This window comes from Xiphophorus couchianus, chromosome 11 (assembly GCF_001444195.1).
Source record: "Xiphophorus couchianus chromosome 11, X_couchianus-1.0, whole genome shotgun sequence".
NCBI classification, from domain to species: Eukaryota; Metazoa; Chordata; class Actinopteri; order Cyprinodontiformes; family Poeciliidae; genus Xiphophorus; species Xiphophorus couchianus.
The window spans coordinates 6,852,613-6,873,856 of record NC_040238.1 but is presented as its reverse complement, the minus strand read 5'-3'; the positions used below and the strand labels follow the sequence as shown (position 1 = coordinate 6,873,856).

The window sequence follows — 21,244 nt, the reverse complement described above, 5'->3', positions numbered from 1 at the left end:
ACAGTTGAATGATAGTAAACATGTAAAAGTGTAGTGCAGGCAGATAGGGAGGAAATGAAGCCCACACAGACAGGTATGAACTGAAAAGTGTCAGTATATTGACTGAGGATTCATATGATGATAATGTCATAAACAAAAACATATTAGCAGTAATGCAAACACAAGATTGTGCATGTATGTAGAATTAACTGCTTCTACAAAAGTTCAGAACAGACAGGCTCACACACTGCAACATCACTAGTCTTCAATTGAAGGCTTATTTGATGATTAAATAAATATATATTTTTAATAAAACAGAATAATAGTGTGACGGGGTTCGTCAGTCTTATCGTTCACAGTTCAGAAGAATCGGCTCGTTCGTGAACTTTTTTGTGACTTTGGTAACAGCACTGTTGCACGTGTGACACGTCAGTTAACACCTCTGCACAATAAGCATCATTGCAAATGCAACAGATTTGTCTTTGTACAGCTAGCTTTGCTAACATCACTTCTACTTAGCTTACCTTTCGTTGAGCTTCCTTTCAAAGTGACGATAAAAGTTAGACATAGTCTCTACCGTTTCTGAAAGCGAAGCACTGCTGAATTTACATGTTGCTGTAAACCTTCTTATGATTTATATAGGGAAATTTATTACCGACAATTAGACCGGCATCTTCTCCAGCTCTGAGCCAGTTAAAGGAGGAGGCGGTGCATGACAGCGGTAACAACAACACACAGTTAGTAAGTTGTGTCATTGCTTGGATTTTAATCGGTATGTTTTGCATCCAGTGAAGACAAGGATGTTGACAAATAAACAGGACAATATGCTGAATAACTGTGACATTACCACAGTTGTGGTCTTGACCAGTCATGAAATAAAATCCCAAGTCTTCAATGTCCAAAACCGAGACAAGACCAAATGCGGTCAAGCCTGAGACCATAACTTTGCAAATTCCATCACTTTCCAGGTTTGGCATGACTCGTACGAACCCTGAAATAACTTACTTAAATTGAGAGTTGAGAACAATTTGATGAAAACTGATTTAGGTCAACCTACTATTTTTAATTGAATGCAATGTTTGCATTTATAGTGCACCCCTAAATTAATTATTAAAAATCTCAAATTAAAATGGCATTCTCACCAATGGAGTTCTTTCACTGCTAAAAGATTTAAATGGACAGTTTCCAAACTTGCTGTGTTTAAACATGCTGCAGGATAGACACTGTCAGAATGTATATTGCAATAATTTATGTCAGTCTTCAAAAGGGAATAAAATAGCCCTTAGGATGGGTCATGTTTACAATAAGTGGCTACTTTTTTTGACAAGTTTTTGTGAGATGTAAAAAGAACACTTTTTCCAATACCACTTTCTAAGTGCAAAGCACTTCTTCATGTCAGTTTGTGCTTACAATGTGTTTAGAATGGGCTTAGAAAATATTTCCTACCAATTTAGCTCAGTTTAAATCTGTGGGGAAACTGATTTTAGTTTGATTCTGATTCTGTCATATTTCCATGATTGCCACAGTTGTCCTTTCCCACCTGCCTTATCTTCCTTCTCTTTTGGCTTCTTGTCTTTCCTGAACCGCTGGCCCAACACTTCAGCTTCTCCACTTTATTATACTGCTCCTCCTAATTTTTTTTCCTCTTGTTACTTTTTATTCTCTTCCTGCTTGAAGCTGCTGCAGACTAAGTAGGCTCTGGGAGTGCAGGGACTATCAACTTTGTACAAGGGACTCATGTCATTAGTCATCACTAACACAAGTACAAACACACTGTTACCCTAACCTCAATTCACACCTTATTCCTAAACTGAAACCCCTAATCCAAAAACTGCATTCTTGTGAGAATCAGGCTTTGGTCCCCACAACATAATAGGAGCTCTTATAATGTATCATATACAAGACCAGAGACACTTATTTCCCAATGGTTGCAAAAGGACATTCAAACATAACGGTATCTGTGCTTAGAGGAAACTTTTGTCAATTTAGGTTAGTAATGCAAGCTATATTGCACCTAAGATATTAAATTAAACATGTGTGTGAGAGAAAGAGAGAGCAGTGAGAACATCTGATGAAAAATTATTAGTAAGTTAGATTTAACTGCTTGTAAATGCAGTTTTCCAAAGTTCTCCTACTGTATTTTTTGTAGTCTCTTGCTGCTGTGTTTTCTTATCACGTTTTGAAGCTTTACATACAATCAACAAAAATGTTTTACAGAAAGAAGAAAAACATGCATAATAAGATGAAATCAATATTATATTGATTGGTAAATACACAAGTATGCAGCACATTCAGGCTTAGAATTCACATCAGTAAAATGTACCTTTATTCTTTTCAAGTTTACACCTAGCTTTGGGTTTATGACCCTTCAGTTCTTTAGCCCTCTGAGATTTTTCACATGGTTACATGGCATTAAAACTGCTCCAGCTGATTGTCAAGCCTTATAAAAACGCTGTAATCCAATGACCTCAAGCAGCCAAAGTCAATACAAAATGCCACCATCAGGCAGCTATATTTATGGACGAGTGTTTTCCATCACTTTGTATTATAATTGAAAGCTCTTTAAATTTACTAGGAAGAAAAATAAAAAGGTACTAGAGAACTTCCTATAGCTTAGACAATCAACTGATACAGTGTGAAAATAAGGATCAATAAAAGATACATCAATGAGTATTTCCAAGGGCTTTGTAAATGTAGTTGCTTACAAATATTTGGCAGCATATGGACAGTTTGGCTTTAAATAGATGTATTAAAATAAATAAGCAGACTTTATCTCTATGAATGGAAAAGCATTTTTACATGTTCCATTTCATTTTGTTTTCACTTTGCTGAACACAAGAAAAAAATAAAATGGTATCTACATTTTATTTACAGATGCAATTATTTACTATAATAGGGTTCCCAAGGTTCTTTGAAAAGTGTTAAAAGGCACTGAATTTATCAATCTAAAAATAACACCTGAATTAGAATTAAAATGTGTTAATTTTTCAGAGGTCTTAAAAATGCTAGCACATTGTAAGTATAATGATTGCAATATGTCTCAAATATTAAAGTAATTAACATTTAACATGTGTTTATTTTAAATAATATTTTACCAAATGCATCATGCAATGCCTATAGCTGAACAAATAAAAGGTGATGTGGTTGCAGTCGTAACCCTAATGCGTTGTCATTTGTGTGATTTGGGGGAAATTGAGAGTGAAGTGCACTTTTTGTTTTATTGTTCCTTTTATTTGACATTGAGAAATGATTTATTTACTAAAGTACCTTAGAAAGAGGACACTTTTGTTTAAAGAATATTTATGTCTGTCTGCTTGTTTGAATTTGTTTTATTGTGTCTTGTAAGACCATATGGTGTGTGACGCATGAAAATAAAAACTATTACTACTACTACTACACATAAATATTGGATTTCTAAGAAACTTAAAGACCAGGCAGAGTTGTGCAGACTTTACGAGAGGGACGTAGGCGTTGAGAGCCAAGCTCGCTAACTTAAGAGCATGGCGTGAAAGAGGTATAAATACAGGACCTGCAATGTCTGAGCATTCTAAAACTAACTTACTAGAATGGGATGGTGAACAAACAGCTGCTGAGATAAGCTATATTAGGTGATTGATTTAAATGCAGTTTTTACCCATTGTTCATCAAGGAAAGGAAATTTTATTTATATAGCACATTTCCAGCAACAAGGCAGTTCAAAGAGCTTTAGAAGGAAATGGAACAGAACCTAAAGAAAAGCAAAAGTAAAGTCCTAAGCTAAATATTGATTCCCCATGAAAAGTCCATAGTTCTTTAACTAATAGGGGATAGAGAATGTCGACATTGAATTGCAAGGGAGCTGAAGGTGGAGATGATTGAACGAATAGTGAAGGTTAGGACCTGTCTAGTCCTGTTGGAAGGTTTTCGAGCTGCGCAGAATTTAGTTAAGGTGTGCCACTCCAAGGTGAGGAACTTGAGAAATAACGTTGATTGGATGTTGGAATGACCTGCAGGGATAGCAAAGCTTATGACGACTGCTAGATGATGCGACGAAGGAAGGCTTGGCGCGTGGGTGAACAGTAGATTTAAAGATTGCGTTGTCCGTGCAGCATTTTGAAAGTAGAGATTCATTAAAGGTTTCATTTGTAGCTTGTGGTACATTTCAGCAAAGGGGAAGCTGGAAGTGCCCCATATCACAACAGAAACGTTGCGTCTTTTCCAAGTACTGTCATTACCCGTCAAATGCTAGTTAATGATTCATAAATTATGTGGATGGACCAGAAGGTTGATATGACAGCAGATATTTAATGGGTTGAGGTGCTAGACCATTCAGAGATTTATGAACCAACAGCGTTTTAGGTCTGTTCTCTAAACTATAATGGCCAATGAGACTTTCTAACTGGGGTGATGTGCTGCATCTCCCTGGTTTTGATTAATACACTGCTGCAGTAATGGATAAATTTCTCGAGATCCTTAAGTGTTTTCATTTTGTACTGAGGGCGATGAGACGAAGTTTGGATCGCTACAAGATGAACATGACTTAATAGAATGCGGAGCACCTAGATAATAGAGACCATTCATCTGTCCTGCAAACCCCCCAAAAACTGATTATACGGAAAATGCGGAAAGAGGGGTAGAATAAGTCAAGATTCTTGCAGAAGTGGAAAACTAGAGCGTAGTGCACGAGACCAGAATGAGTCCACATCTGGGGCTGGTGTTCTGTTGGGACGCCGAATGACAGATTGCCATACGCCCGGCACAAACAGATGGCTGCAACTGACAGAAAGGGATTACCAAAACGTTTTAGGTAATCAACCACATGACGGAGAAGTTAGATTGTCATAAGCCTTATTGCCAGCGACGGCCAGACTTAGCGGTAAGCAGTTGGACTATCAGAGAACAGGAGGCTTGTTTCATACGAGTGTGCTTTGTAGTTGACTGCAACTGTCTCCAGCACCAATTACATGTAGAAACCATGACAAGCATGAGCAACCATTCATTTATCGGGAAAAGAGCCGACTGGTTTTATCTTGTCTCATGCCAAACTGACAGCTTGAGTAGATAACATGGACCTCCTTAATGCGCATGTCTGTGTACTCAATGCGTGTATGCCACCTTGATATGAGTCTAAACCAACAGACAACGAGGAAAGGAGGAATGGAAGTTGTCAGGGCGAGAGACGCTGCGAACTATGAATGACCTGGGAAGGAGGATGCTTGTTTAGTTTGAATTGCTGCGCATGTGCAAAAACTGACTGTCAGAGGGCGATGCGGACGAGGGACGATCTGACGGCTGCAATGAGGCCTTGGAATTAGAGAGAGCCAGCAAGCGGCTTCAGATAATGATCGGAACCACTATTCGGCACCAGAACGCTGGTGCGTTGACAGGCGTGCCCTGAGCCTTCTGAGAAAGGTGAAACATTGACCCAATTGAGGTGGGATGAGTTAAGTCCTCCCCACTCTGCGCACCAGGTGCGGCAAGAAGTGCACTGCTGATTGATGGACGGGCCGCTGCTGAGGTGTGTGTCTGTTTCTCCTGCTACATATCGGCTGCCTGAGGCTTGTGCTCTTGATCTGCTCATCTGAGATGGTCAGAGCCATCTTACAATGAGTGGCTGAAATTGCAGTCAGTTTTGGGTGCTATGCCATGCGTTTCTGCGGCGTTGTTGCTCTGCTGGCATTACCGACTGCGATTGAAGGTTGTTGCGGCTTCCACCTGGTTCTCACCTGCCAATCTGCTTCATCCCTGGGTAGGCTGCATTTCCACTCCTGAGTAAGCTACTCCTGCTATTTGGATTCTAATTCCTTTTTAGAAAGATGAACGAGTCAGGAGCAGGTACGTCTGACCTAGACAACGCCCCCATGAGTGCTGTGAGGTTGCCGGTTGATGAAGCTGGGACCCTAACCCCGATGGAAGCGTTCTCCCGCAGACGTTCTGAGAGAAGGAGCGAGTCCACAACAAGATGAGAGCAGAGAAGAGCAAACTAGCGTCAGTGGGGCCAAGGCGGATCGTGGAGAGAACCAGCGCTTGGCTGCAGGGGACAACACCAGCGAGTTGCAGCAGCCAAGCGATGGTGAGCCGGAGCGGGAAACCAGGCGGCGGACTGAGGATGTCCGCAACATGAAGGAGGGAAGGCCAGAAGATTTCCAGCTTTGCCGCCGCTGATGGAGGTCGAAGGAAGGTATGATGGGGTTTAAGGAGATCAGCGAGGAGTAGCTGAAAGTCAACAGGAGCATGGGAGGACCGGGGAGAGGAGGTAGCTGAACTAGCTGACTGAATGTCAGAGAGGTAGGAAAAGCGCACATCAGCTCGAAGCGTGGCTGAAGCTGGTGGATCCTTTGGTCTTTTGAAGGAGCTCTTGCGTGGTGATTGGCTGGGGCGGAGCAACAATCCGGTGCTGGTAGGCTGAGGCGGAAGCATGATAATTGATGATGCTGGTAGGCTGAAGAGTCTCAGCCTGAATTTACGCCTAAAGATCTCCTGCCTAAGATCAGCAGCTGTTAGCAATCAGTAGCACATATAACACATCAACATTTCCTAGCAGATCAATATGATCTCTGATTAAACGCTCTCTCTGAATCCTTCCATTGGCGCTTTTCTCCATCAGAGCCACAGCGCGCCACAATTGCGCGGCACATCTTTATGCAGCTACTTATATACATTTAATTGTCTACACACCTTAATCACCTTAAAAATAATCAAACCTGACCTGTTTGGAGTTAATCTGCTGATCCAACCCTGTTTTCCTTTTCAGTGAGAATGAAATGACCCTACAGATGCATGTCATGCACTTCAGCGCACAGAACTATTACATCTTTTAGACAAAAACTGAGGAAATGTACTATTTACATTCGAGTGAGGTTTTCACATCTTTTAATTTTTATTTTTTCTATTTTGTGTGCTTTAGGCTATTGTCTGAGGACACATGTTGCTCAGTTTCATAGTATAAATTTAGACAATAAAATATTTAAATCATGATAAAACATTAGGTTTGATGCTTCTTGGTGTAAATAACACTGAACGGAGTCAGATTTCAGTGTGTTTAGGTAAATTTTGACGCTTTGTACTTTGTACAGAAAAAGTTTTAATGGCAGATCAAAAGTTTGCAGATATTTACGCAAGCCACAATCATTTTTATATATGCCAAAATGTGCGTAAAATGTGGCGCCATACATTTTTGGTGTGTACGTACGCTTTATGCATGAGACCCCAGGATGGCCACTGGTAGTGGCTCTTTAAAAATGAGGAGAAATGGAATGGGTAGAGGAGACTTAAAGTGATCCAAGATTAGTTTAACATGTTGGCCTAAATATGGTGCAGTTTTCCTATCAACTTAAAAAATTGTTCTCTGTGATATGCCAAAACTCATAATTACTAAAAAAAGATATAGAAATTGTTACATTTTTCACCAGTGGAAGTTTCTTTTTTTAAACCTGCTGGGTTGATGACGGTTAATGAAGAACAGGCACAGACAAAATGTTACTTTTGTTGCTTTCAGTTTTACAGTCATATTTCAAGAACAGTTTTAATCATTACATTTTCACATAAAGAAAAGGTCATTCAATTAGAAGTAATATGAATCACACTACATATTAGCAGCTCAAAATGTCTTTCTGGAAACATGATTAAAGACTGCTACATATTTTCAGCAGAAGATTATATAGATACGGTAACATATACAGGGTGTGTATAAATACTCCCACCTCATTGCACTCTTTCTAGATCTCTGCCAGATTCTTGAATCTTCTCTGCCTGATAATCCACTGGAGTCCATGACCATCTCTTTGGCTGGTGCATCTTCTTCCACATTTTGTCCTTCCACTAGACTTTCAATTGATGGACTTGGACACAGCACTCTGTTAACAGCCAGCCTACCTAGCTATGAACTTTTGTGGCTTACACATTCTATGGAGGGTATCAATGATGGCCATTTGTTAGGTCTGCAGTATTACCCATATTGAACCAAACTGAGACAAGTGACACTTGCAATTTAATGACACCTAGTGGTGTCATTAAATTTTAGATAGTGTGTCACATTTAATTTAAAACATCCATGTTTTCTTCAAATATTCTAATTTTGGGGGGTTTTATGAGCTGGAAGCCCAAATATGTAACAATAAACAAACAAATACTTGAAATTGTTATATAATCTATGAAAGTTTAACTTTTTGAATGGAATTATTGGAATTAAACAACTTTTCCATGATATTCTATATATAAAGTGTCTACAGTCTATATATATGACACTATTAAGGAATCATTGACTTAAAACAAGTTCATTTTTCTTGGAAAAAAGTCAGTTGTGACCTAGTTTGTCTTGTTTCGAGAGTAATAAGATATTAGACCAAAAACACTTGGGAAGACTTGGTGTTGTAATTTGTCTTTTTTTCAGTGTAAGTTAATTACAAATGACACTAATAATAGTAAATATGTTACAGGCTTAATGTAGCCTTGGAGTGGTGAAGTATTTGGCTTTGATATGTTGGTATGTGGGGCCCTGAATTAAAATCTGTTCATAGCCCCAAAAATGGATGCTATGTGCTTTGGGCACATTATAATTATTGTTGTCTATTTTTCCAGATTGTTTTGTTTATAAACTTTAGTTCAGTTATTTTTCTTTGTTCCTTTAAAATATATTGGGGTTTGGGTTATTTCTTATCATTTGTAATTAATATTTGATTGTTTTAAGCTGTGGTGCTGTTCTCCACCCGCCTATAAACAGGCTGGATTTTGGGTGTAAACCTGCCTCTGTCTCTTTCGCTTCCACTCGCTCCTCCACCACCAGGATGAGTCCTGATGAGGTGCGTTGCAAGCCTACAGCTCCCTTCTGTAGGTTTTGTTGACTTTTGTTTGTTTTTTCCTTGTGATTTTGCCCTGGTGGGACCAGTTGTCCTCTTTTTGCTTTTTTCTTTTGCAGTAGGTTCTTTTTTGACTATTTTGCTTTAGTCTGGTACTAGCAGGGGCTTCAACAACCTTGTACAGGGTTGGCCCCCGTCCTGTACCTTTTTATTCTTTTTTACCGACTCACCAGGTCCACTATTCTGTTAATACTTTTTGGGGGGGGTTATACCATTATGATTTTAATATTTTGTGCACAAAACGAAAATGGAAAAAACCCATAACAAGGTACTCAATTTTGATTTAGCTTTCAATGAGATAAGTGTTCTGTCCCGGAAGTTCTCTCTGTCCGACTTACAGAGGGGCCGTTTCACACATAGACATTATACAGACTGGAGACAGACAGTCTTAATCATTTCACGCTGTAGTATTTCCTGCAAACCGCAATTCAGTTTAAGTAATACCCGAGAAAAATGGTTAGCTTGAGTTTTTATTTTAGTTTTTTATAAGCAAGAGCAACAACACCAACCTCCAGCCATGTCTGTCTGGTCTCCGGATCTGGGCCAGGAAGATGGCCTCCGTTGCACTGCACCACCAGCAGCGGTAAATATAGGTAAGTACACTATTAATTTGTCACAAAAAGTTGTTTTAAGATGTTTTTAGGTGAGAAAGTAGCCCTCATAGCTTCATCTATTCACTTAGTTAATCCAAAATGAAGCTTCTTTGAAATGTTCTCCAGAGTTTTGGGAGCAGCATAACTCTGCTAACTGCACCAGGAGGCTCCAGGCTCAGCGGGCGGGTGGAGTGTGTTTTCCCCGCTAACAACAGAGTGACATCTCGGCATGTCACTCTGTTGTTTTCTGTTCGTAGCGGCTCAAAGTGTGATATGAAATGTTTACTATGTTTGTATATGTGCCGTTTATACATGTAGCAAAACATAACATCTAGAGATTTCAATACTTCTGAAGCTGTTAGTATCTTCTAAACCATAGTGTTTTCTTCCAATACCAATTTCTAATATTCTTTTCCTCTGAATTTTTTAGTTTGTACATTCATGTTAAGAAAAATAGTTGTGCGAGTGAAGTATACATTTCCCTTTGATTGGCTTCTTATGTGCAGTGTGAACTTTTTTATTTTATTATTTTATTATTATTGTTTCAGACAGACAGGTCTTCAGGAGGAGAGGCCTCAGCTCCAGGTTTGGATGCAGCTTCCCAGAATCTCCCAGTGATCCTCTTCCTCCTCCTGATCTGCCACTGTCTCCTTGTCTTTTACTGAAATTATAGGAATATTTTTTCATGATTCCTCAAACATTTGCTGAATATCTGCTTGTTTGTTATTCTAATAAATACATTTTTATGGAAACATTTTGTCCCAGTTTATTTTGTAAGATATGAGTTTACAATCTGATGATAAGAAAATAAGTTTGGTAAGTATATAGTAAGTATTGTAAATAAATCATTCAATTATAAAGCACCAACTATGGCTACCCACAGGTTGATAAAAATGAACTATGAACTAATTCTTTTAATGTTTCTTGCAGTGATGTGCAGTGAGGTTCATAGCTGGTGAGGCACTGACTTAATCAAATCAGATTTACAAATATAGACCCCTGCATGAAATTGTGTGCATGTGCACAAAGCTGAAGGGCAAAACAACTATTCTGTCACATGCCATCTGTAGCCGTGCTGCCGCGGTAGAATAATTCCATTAACTCAATAAAACTTGGAAATGTAGGTATTATTAATTTAGTGCTATGCTGCACATCAAAGGGAAAAACCATCAAGTACAACTCAAAACCACTTCTTTCTTGCTCTCTGTATCACCCAAGATATAGCTAAAGCTTGGGTGGTACAGATATATGTATATATATGTATATATACAGTATATATATATATATATATATATATATATATATATATATACACACAGACTTGTCATCATAGCAATCGACAACAATGCCACTTTATGTTTCAGGATTCAATACCATAGAGCACTGAAATATTTCCCACACAAATAACCATACTACTGCACAGTCTGTTGCCTTATTATAGTTTTAATGTTTATTTTGCAATTATTAATAATTGATCACTGTGGTAGATTATAGCTACAACTGCTATTAGCTAATCTAACAGCAGTTTGCGGGTTATGTTTCTTTTCTGCATTCTTTACACATGCAAACTGTAGCCAAAACGCACATTTCATTAAAAAGCGAAACAAAAAATGTTATTGCCGTCTTACCTTTACTTATGAATGAAGTCCATGCGCCTCTCATTCTACACAAAAATATCAGTTCATTCAAAGCCAAGTCTATTCTCAACATCCCAAATGTTTTTAGAATTTCAATCTGGGGCGTGCTGTGGTGGCGTAGGGGATAGCACGACCCACGTTTGGAGGCCTTGAGTCCTTGATGCAGCAAAAGTTGAGGGCAACATTTGCCGCATGTTTTCCCCCTTCTACTTTCCTGTCAGCCCTCTTTCATATAAGGGACACTAGAGCCCACAAAAGACCCCCTGGAGGGGAGAAAAAAAACCCTGCAATCTGGCTTTGAATATGAGTGGTCGACCGCTCATGCTTGGTTTAAGCCACAAAATCCCATCTGAGTCCACACAGTGCCACAAGTTGAGAAAAAAAGGCAGGGAAAGCAGAAAAGGCCGTTTCTAGCAGGACATCCACAAAGCCTGTGTTTTCTTTCTGTTTGAGAAGAGTGGTGGTCTTCTGTCTTGTAGTTTGAAGCAAACCTTTCAGCTCCAGTGTTTGTCTTCCTTTAGTCATTATTTCCTGCTTTGATTGAAAATCCACTTTAGAAAACTAAACTGTAGTAATTTATAGTTTTCATCATCCATGTTGATGTCAGAAGAGAGGAGAAAACGATTAATCTATCGCTGCACTTCCCTTACTTACTGTATGGCTAGCTCGCTGTCTCTTACTCTGTAGACTCGGAGTCACAATGTGTGGGATCATGAGCGCCCCCTGCCATGAACTGCCAGCCTTACCTCGAATCTGTTCTCTGTCGTTTCTGATCGCTCTTCAGCACACAAATCAGATTACACACAGAGTTGGTGACAACAAACACTGTACATTATATAGATACGCTAAATTATAGAAAATCAGTTCATATATTGAATGTTTTTTATTTATTTTATTGGCAACGTACAGACAGGAGGAACATGCTCTCATCAAGTGGCAGCAAGCGCAGCTCCCCTGCCACCCCTGACCGCACGTCACTGGTTTCTTCCTTTCCTACATTTTTATTATGTATTTTGGATAATCATACTTTTCTGGACACTTGTTCATGACATAACGGATTATAATTGGTATGCTAATGCTATTCAAAAAGGAAAAACTTAAACAAAAAAACTATAAGGTTTGAATGACTGGCAGAATGTTCTGGTCGCCGTTTCTTTCAGACCAGATTAAAGACTTCAGATTGTGAAAAATTAGGTGAACTAGCCCTTTAGCCATTTACTGAATCAGAAGCTATATGCAGAAGCCAACTTTAGCTTCACATACAAAACAAAGTCAGAGTATAAGGCTTTCTGTGTGAAGGTATCATAATCAAATTAATTAGATGCCACTTTGGACAAGTGCATAAAAACCGGGTCTCAGTGTGAGGGACAGAGAGAACTTCCAGGTCAGACCACTTGTCAAAAATGGAATTGTGAAAATCAAAATTAAACACTCGCTATCTGTTTTTTTCCATTTTTGTTTTGTGCACAAAATCGGGAATCGGATAATGACTTCAAACAATTATCTGATTTCTTGTTTAATAAACAAAAATGAAAAAAAAACAAGATTGTTTTGTTTTTTCATTTTTTGTTTCAAATGAAAAAACGAACTGCCTGAATATACATGGACCAGTTTTCATACTAGTTGTCAATTTCAGCTGCAAACCACTTCAGGATCTGTACTACGTGTTCCTAAATTATTCTCACAGGACACCACAAGGGAAATAACAAAGAAAGATTAAGACTAATTGTGCAAATTCCTATATAGCCTCAAATATTAATGTGTATGTATTGTATATGAAGCTGACTTAATGATCATTAACAAAATTTTGGATGTTTGGAATGTTTGGAATTTGGAAACATTTTCCACATTTACTTTTGCAAAAAAAAAAGTTTGGAATTTGGATGTTTATTGTGGACAATCCATGTCTAGAACAGCATTTCAACAACACAAGAATACAGCAGCTCAGTTTGGGCAGCTCATTCCATTTTTATTTTATACCAGGTAAATACAACAGTCAGAGTTCCTTTTCCTATCCACAGGCGCAATAAGCTTTCATGTAATCCATTGTTTGGCCAAAACTCTTATGCTGTTATATGCTTTCTTCCAGGCTAGTTCAGCCTAGCCTGGTAAAAACCAGCCCCTTGGTTTTTACCAGGGTTTTTACACTTCGCTCCATACAGAGGGCCTGGGCTCTCTAGTATTGAGAAATGATTGTTTCCTGTAGATGTGCACTGTGTTGAGGTTTTAAATGTTAACCAATTACTCACATTTGACTGCAACATATATACAGTAATGCGCCAGTTTAAGAAGCTTACAGGAAATTGCCTGCACTATAAACAACCTCATTCAGAAGACATCTGAACCAGGTGGCTGTTAATGTTAATTCAATATTTTGAAGCGTGGCCAACACTGACTGAACGGCCATTGAGAAAACTGCAGCAGACCACAATTCTAAAACAGCGCAGAAAATCGATGTCATAGTTCACAACTTCTCATTCTGTTTCCTGATTGGCCCAGTGAAAAATCAGACAATTCAAGTTTTGAGGAGACAGACCAAACTGTGCTGGAAGCGAGAATTTTTTAGTACAATTGCACTGGCTAAGTTTAGCCTTTCTCCATAAGATGCTGATCCCACCTGATTTTGTCAATATTATTTGCAATCAAAAGAAATATGTAAATAAAATAAAAATATTATTTTAAAACTAAGTTAACCAGGGAGGATGAACAATTTTGGGCTTATCTGCATGTCACAAAATAGATGGAAAAAGTTTCAAAATTATTAATTAAAGTCTTTTCTTACATCACAAAACCTGGAATTCAACAGGCTTGTAAACCCTTTTTACACTTTTTTAAGTCTATTCTAAAGTGTTAATGATTCAAATAAACTATTCATAAAAACTCTGTTCTTAATAGCATTCTCATTTTTGTCTGTCTTCCTCTGATCTTGTCTTACACGATACCCTGAGAAACAGTCCAATAGCCTGTTGTACAGGAGATTTTTTCTCTTGTACAACATCAAAAAGAATACTTAATCATTGCAATTAAGTAGATCCATGCATATGCAGTATGTGTTGATACAGTTGCCTACTGTAAGTTTATGCAGATCTGATGTGAACAGCATCAGATCTGCAATAACTACAGATCAAAAACAACGTCCTTGCTTGGGGGAGTTTTACTGCCATAAATCGAGAGCGCACATCTTTAATTTGAAAACAGAATTTTATGTCTCTGTTATCAAAACTTGCAATGCATGCACTCAAAATGTCTGCTCTCTGTCAATATTTTCTGTGCCCTCTCAAATCTTTGTGCTCATGCTCAGATTTTTCCCTCTTGTGCAAAACTTCTCTCTGCACGGATTAAATCTCCGCTTGCAAATCTCTCTCTCAAAACAAAAAAGTACCATCGCCATGGCAACATTCCATTCAACAGAATGAAAGTGCTATACTGTGCAGTGGGAACCTCCTCAAGGGTGCGTTAGTTTCTTTATAATTATAGACATCATAATAATTTGAGAATAAATGTGTATACTACCAAAGTCAGTAGCAGCAGATTGCTTTAAAATGTAATTAGTTACTAGTTACTTTTGCAAAATAAATAACTGAGTTAGTAATTGACATCTGTACTTTCCATTAAAAACTCTACATTAAATTATCTGGACTCTCTCTGCCTGATTCCACGGTCCATGGGTGAGGATACTTACTGCTGTCCAATAAGTACCCACAAGAATCCAACTCTTCCTCTTCTTCAGCCAATCAGCAGCACATATGTGATTCTTTTTTTGTGATTCTTTTTTGCCCCTTTGGATCTTGATCAGATGAAGACTACTTCTACCTTCTGTGTGCTGAATTATAATAGTGTCAGTAATCATTGTGGTAACAATGAAAATAGTAATTTGTTAGATTACTCAATAGTGAAAAAAAGTAACTGTTATTTCCATCATTGGTTATAACATTCAAACTATTAGGTATTTTTATATATAGTTTGTCATAACCAATAAATTGGAATGTGTTGAATTATGTTGAATCTTGTTGGTCAGATCGAAGGCACCTTTTGAAAGTAACAAATTTAAGCAGGAGTTAAATATACATTCACTTCTCTATTGGACAGAAGTAGAGGAATCGAAGTTGTAAAATGATCACATCTACTGAATTATTCTATCTGATAGTAAATAGCAATGTGTTTAACTTAATGAAACATACACATGCACACACACGCAATATCTTGAATTAGAATTCAGTTAAGATACTGAATTCGAATTCAGTCATTCTAATTCATTGAATATGAGAATATATAGCATTCTATTTTGCAAAAGATATCTGACATCAAGCTATGATAATGTTAAACGTTAAGCTGAACAATGCCTTTATGCATTAGGGTGCTCCGATTTATCGGCGTCTATTTGCTTAATTTTAGGAGATCAGTGATATTTACATGGGAAGCTGATCTGTCTACTGATCTTATTGACCTCAGCAAAGGTCTAAAAGTCAAACACTGTCCTCTGTAGCTATGCTGTGACAGAGGTTTCACTGAAAGACTGGCCCACCGGGTCAGGTCTGCACGTTTGTAGTTAACAGTAGTCACCCCACTGTTGCCTACTCAGTGAGTCTCTTGCTACATTTACATTTCAGACAAAAATATTGGTATTGGTCAAAATCAGAATCAACAAGTCAGGCTTTTTAAAGATCAGTGATCGGCGATCAGCCAGAAAACTGCAATTGGTGCACCACTAATGCTTCCTAATAATCAGTCTCATTTTCCTCCATCCTCGTTCTGCCCTTCACTGTGGGAAGAAAAACTGCCTCGCAACCAGGAGGTTGTGGGTTTGATTCCAATTCTATCTAGCTACAGGAATTAAACTGCATACTGCAATGATAAAGTGCTTTGAGTGGTCAATATGACCAAAAATGACAACTGGATGTTCAGCCATACATCATGATTATTTTCCTGCTCTAAGATGAGATGGTGTGTGCTAAAAATTAAAGCAGTTTGCTGGCTGATTTCTAGACCATAATATTTGAACTAGGGAAATGGTCTGAAATAGCTTTTGTTCTCTTTCGGTTCTTTCCACTGCAGACGTCATTCTGCAGTGCCGTGGTGGACGAACTGCGGGTTTCCCTCAAGTGCCAGCGGCAGCTCAAACACAAGCCCCAGCTGCCTGTCATGGTGAAAACAGAGGAGGTCATCAACATGCACACCTTCAACGACCGAAGACTGCCAGGGAAAGAGACCATGGCCTAAAGCAGGAATCTCTGTCATTTGCTCACCCAGTCTCATGTACGGAGTTGGTGTGTGAAGACACTTGGGAAAAGGGTATGGGTAAATGGTAGAGGGGAACAATAAGTTGGCATGGTTGAAAGTTCTGCTTATAGAGCAGGACTTATTTGCAGTATGTTGTTAAAATGTAATTCTTCTGTCTTTCTAATTAGCTACAGGTAAGATATTCAATGATATTTCCTGTGGAAATAACTTCAATCCGGGTGAAATTTCAGCAAGTTACCTCATTACAACACTGGCAGCCAATGAGAAGTGTCAGGATTAAAAATATATATTGAATAGAAAAATAAAACGAGTGGAATCACACGTTTGATCTCGTTCCTCAGTCACTGCAGAGACTGAAAGTGCACCTCAGATATTGTGATTAAATAGGAGTAAAAGTATATACATTTTTTCAGTATGGCTAAATTTGATCTCATTCTGACTGCAATGATGAGCAGTGTTCTCAAAATGGAGCACTGTTTGGTGACATACAATACTGACTGACATCCAAAATTGACATGATGCAAAACATCATCAGGCAGAATACTAACACTTTTAGCCTTTAATAGGGATTAGGTTAAAAAATAATAAGATGAACTAAAATCAGAGAATGCAAATATGTAGTGAATTGTTGATGTACATGTATCAGCTGGTAGTCACAGGTATAGAGATTCTTCAGATGTTCACACAACTTTGACAGTGAATAGCTACCATCAAGGTTGGCTCTTATATAAGAATTCTCAGTTTTGGATCCTGTATTAAGCACCAGATGGCTCAGATTCTGCTAGGTTGTGAACCACATGCTGCTGCTCACAGCTGTCTGCACAGTAAAACCTCATTACACTACAAAGCATCATGGAAAGGTACAATATGATGGGAATCCCATTTGTTTTCATTGTAAAATGATTAAGACTAAGATATAAAGCTGCATAATCAGTCATCGGAGATGCAGAATAAAAGGCATAGTAGCAATGGAATTCCTTAATGTTTTCAGTCACTAAAATACCTGTGGTTGGCATAGTCACACAGAAACTAGTGCACAGCAGAATCATTAGCGCAACAGCGGCCATGTTTCTATTGAAAACCATGAAGGGATCTGAAGACAAACCTTCGTCAAGTAAATCCTGCAGTGGCTCAGAAAGGCTCACAAAGTCAGAATTCACAGCAATCACACAACACACAGACTATTTATTCAGTATTTATACTTTTATTTATTGGACCTTTATTTATGTCTGTATGGAATGGATTCTCACTACAACTTTGTCACAGCCTCTGTATTACCCCTTTGCAGTGTCGAGGCTCCATTTTAATTTTGTACTCATGGCTTTTCATTTCTTCAGCTACAATGCTCCACATTTACTTGTACAAATGTGTTTTCTATAAAGTGATTTTGTACAAGGTGAATCAGAATTTTATAATAATTTTTATCAACACAAAACACAACATAAAGAGCATTATCCGGTGTAAGGAGTCACTGTTGCAGCCATGTGACTCAGGAGGCCTTGCTTTAAGTCCACAGAGTCGTCTCACAAGCACTAACATCCTCACACACAGGAACCTGAATACAGTCCAAACCTACAACATAAACAATATTCTGGTATAGCATTAGTCACTCAACATTTTGAAGGGGGGAATAAACTATTTTTTATGATATAAAGGAATCATATTTAAATAAAGATATTTTTACTTCACAAGAAATCAAAATGTCAGTTCTGGTTATAGTGAATATATAATACACAACATGGATTTTGATGCTGGTCCTTTGACTTCTTATAGACTGCTACATCCAGTGCTGTGCAACGATTTCTAATGGTTTAAAAAAAGAGGGGTCTATTAGAAAATGAAGAGTGTCTAGTAAATTTTGACTTGTTGTGAAAAACAAAATGCAGTGCACACAGTTTACCCTTTGAAGTAAATGCACAACTTTAAAGAAAATAAAAAAGTTCTTCTCAATTTTTCTTGACTTTTCCTTTGTACTGATAACAAACAAAACATTTAATGGGAGTGAAGTATGGCATCACTATCACGCCAAAAGTCGAGAGAGTAAATGTGACTCTGTGTGTAGGGATTGAGACAGCATGAGGATATCCGCAAGTGGATTGGAGATGTGTAAGAGCGCAAAAGGAGATCCAAACGCGATCTCTCTGCTCTCTGCTCACATGAACTTGCTCACTCACATGAGAACTTAGTTAAGGTTTTTGGCAGTCAGTGGGCAGATCCAGCCGGGCTTCTACACATGATTGGCTACATTCCCTGTCCTCTGTGATTGGTCATCTAAATTCCAGCTATTCAGCAAAGGCAGTGAGTTTTCCCAATAAAAGTTTTGATAACATGATAACAATGAATTCACAATTCACAATTGTGAATTGTTATCATTGGCAGAACTTCTCAGATAATTCAAGTATTAATTCTACACTATAAAATTTAAAAAGTACATCTTTCAATGTACTGTCTTAATTTAATTAATTTAATTCAATCAAAGCACATTTATTTAAATAAGTTTTACATAGAATCTACCACTGAAAAAAACAAGCAAGTGTTGAAGTCTGATGTATAATAGGCAACCAGGAAACTACAATGTGATGTGAATAAAAGATTTTGCAGAAATAGAGGACTTCAGATAGCCTCATTAAGAATCCACATGAAAGTGAAGGTAAATTCAGTAAGTGGTTGCTGGTAGCAGTGGTCCCTGGAATTCTGCAATAGTAATTGTCATTCTATGAAAACATTCAAGCTCTTTATCTAACCCCTAGGCCACAATCAGAATTGAAGGAATGAAACACTTTATTTGCATATATTTAGCCTAATGGTTTTTCCATTAAGTTGAAACACCCATCAGCATAATAAAACTGCTCTTGCGGGAAAGAGAATCAGTCGCATCTGAAGATGGTGGCAGAGTGCCCTGAACAAGACATTCAGGATTACTCAGACCTGCCTATTATGTCCAGGCAGGAGTAAGATTTTGATTTAACACCCAGAGAGTTTTTGTATTCAAAGTATCAATTCTAGATTATTAAATAGGATAAATAGCCATTTTTAATCTTTATTTTCAAACACCCATACAATGCAATACTGAGTTTAAAGTAGTGGTTCTCAAACCATTCAGCTTCTCGCTTAAAATTTAACAGATTCATGATCCTGATTATTGGTTTTGGTATCCAAGTAATTCTACTGAGCAATTAGACAGGGGTGTATTGACAACATAAACAGCATCAATACACAGTTAGTTTTTTATTTATTTGTACGGTACTGTTTATGCTATTTTCAGTTTTGTTTTTTAGTTTAACCTCTGAAGAAGATGTTTAGACCACACAATGTTTGATTCTCAAATCAAAGTCAGGTCCTGGCTTCAACTTTTGGAAACAACTGCTTTAATGTTTATTATTACTGCAGGGTAACAAAAGAATCCCGGCTAGGATTTTACCTCAGGAGCTTCTTGCTGGAACGTACTACAGTGGAATCAGTAAAGTGTTTTGAATTGAAACAATGATGTGTAAAGGGCTCATAATAAATAACCACAATGTTTCCATTGTTATGATGGTACAAACAGAACTCCTGATGGAAGGTCAATGCAGGCTCAAAACAACTTGTTGATTCCCACTCTCATGGAAGTGGAATATGGTGCGTGGTCTGTTAACAAACTCCTGAATATATCTTACAATGACCACCCACGTTCTGACTAATTTATTTGTATGTTGCAGTAAAATCTAAACTCTGATCCCTTAATTTGTTTGAAACCTGATCCTACTGTCTCTGTTCTGGATTTTATAACACAATTTTTAAAAAAGTAGTTTAGGGGAAAGTTTAGTTAACATTTCACTATTCATCGGTGCTCTCTATTTAGCTTTAAGAGAATATTAATGCATATTGAGCTGTGAAGAATTAAATGAAACTCCTGCAAATGCTTGACTCCATTTTCAGACATTGGCTGAATGTTATCCATTCTCTCTGTGTGGCAGTCATTTCTATATCAAAATAAAGAAAACATACAGCTGAGCAAGTATTGCATGATAAAGGTGCTGGGATTTTATCACCATATTAGTTTTCAGTAGCTATAAATGCTCCATTATCCATTACAGTTAGTGAGACCGAGATTTATCTGAATGCTTAGACCAACTGTGTATGTAGCTGTACTAATTGGATTATAAGCTAGTGGAAAATGTAGGTTGCTGCAGAACATGTCAGAAATGTTTCCTTTTTTCCTGTGAGGCAAAATGAGTTTTCATTACATCAATCAGTCCAGTAAATTAATTGTTGCCTAAAAACATTAAGCCATGATTCAGTGCCGCCTCAGAAATCAGTGCCAAAAATTATTAAAAGCTCTCAAACATCAGAATCGTTTAAATGTGATGGCAACTGTAAAATCCAACCCCCCAAAAAATCATTTCACAGTATGTAGTGGTGTTAAACGAATCGAATAATATTCACTAATTTACTTAACATTAGTAAAGAGCAGTACTTACACATGATTCCCATAAAGTTTCTTTGGTTTTTTGTATTTGTTATTTTTCTGTGTGATCTTTGCAAAATCATGTACAGTGGAATGGACCAACTCTAAATTCAATAGTTGATAGTGAATGAACACACATCACCAACCATGACAATTATTCAGTCATGCTCTGTCTCCTAGATGCTGGTGACTTAGGGTGCATTCACACCAGCCCTGTTTAGTCTGCTTTAATCAAAGAGAACAGGAATCAAACCTGCCAGTTGGAACAAAAAGATCCAGAGGATTTCATTTGGCCCAGAGCAGAAATTAGAACAACCTTAGAATCCAAAGAGACTCATCTAGAGAAAGTACTCTTTACCTTAGATCAACATTTAGAAGCATCTATTTTATAGAATCACGTATGGAGTACCAAAATTTAGTTTTATCAAATCATGAATCCAGCGAAACCCCTACTAATTTATAAATTCTTACTCTTACTAAAGTTGGGGAAGTTCTATATGTAGTTCTATA

The 21,244-nt window shown here is 37.8% G+C and overlaps 1 protein-coding gene across 3 annotated transcripts in view; it reads left to right on the top strand.

Annotated features, from left to right (window-relative positions):
* grik2 (glutamate receptor, ionotropic, kainate 2) overlaps nt 1-18,237 on the top strand; it is a 429,445-nt gene extending 411,208 nt beyond the window's left edge. For 2 of the 3 annotated variants that reach the window (XM_028030748.1, XM_028030747.1), the window contains one exon: nt 16,102-18,237. In XM_028030748.1, coding sequence (XP_027886549.1) covers nt 16,102-16,266 — 165 coding nt within the window. In that variant the 3' untranslated portion in view covers nt 16,267-18,237. The remainder of the gene's footprint in view (nt 1-16,101) is intronic. The other variant, XM_028030746.1, reaches the window with a different exon arrangement.
* Nucleotides 18,238-21,244: the final 3,007 nt, after the last annotated feature.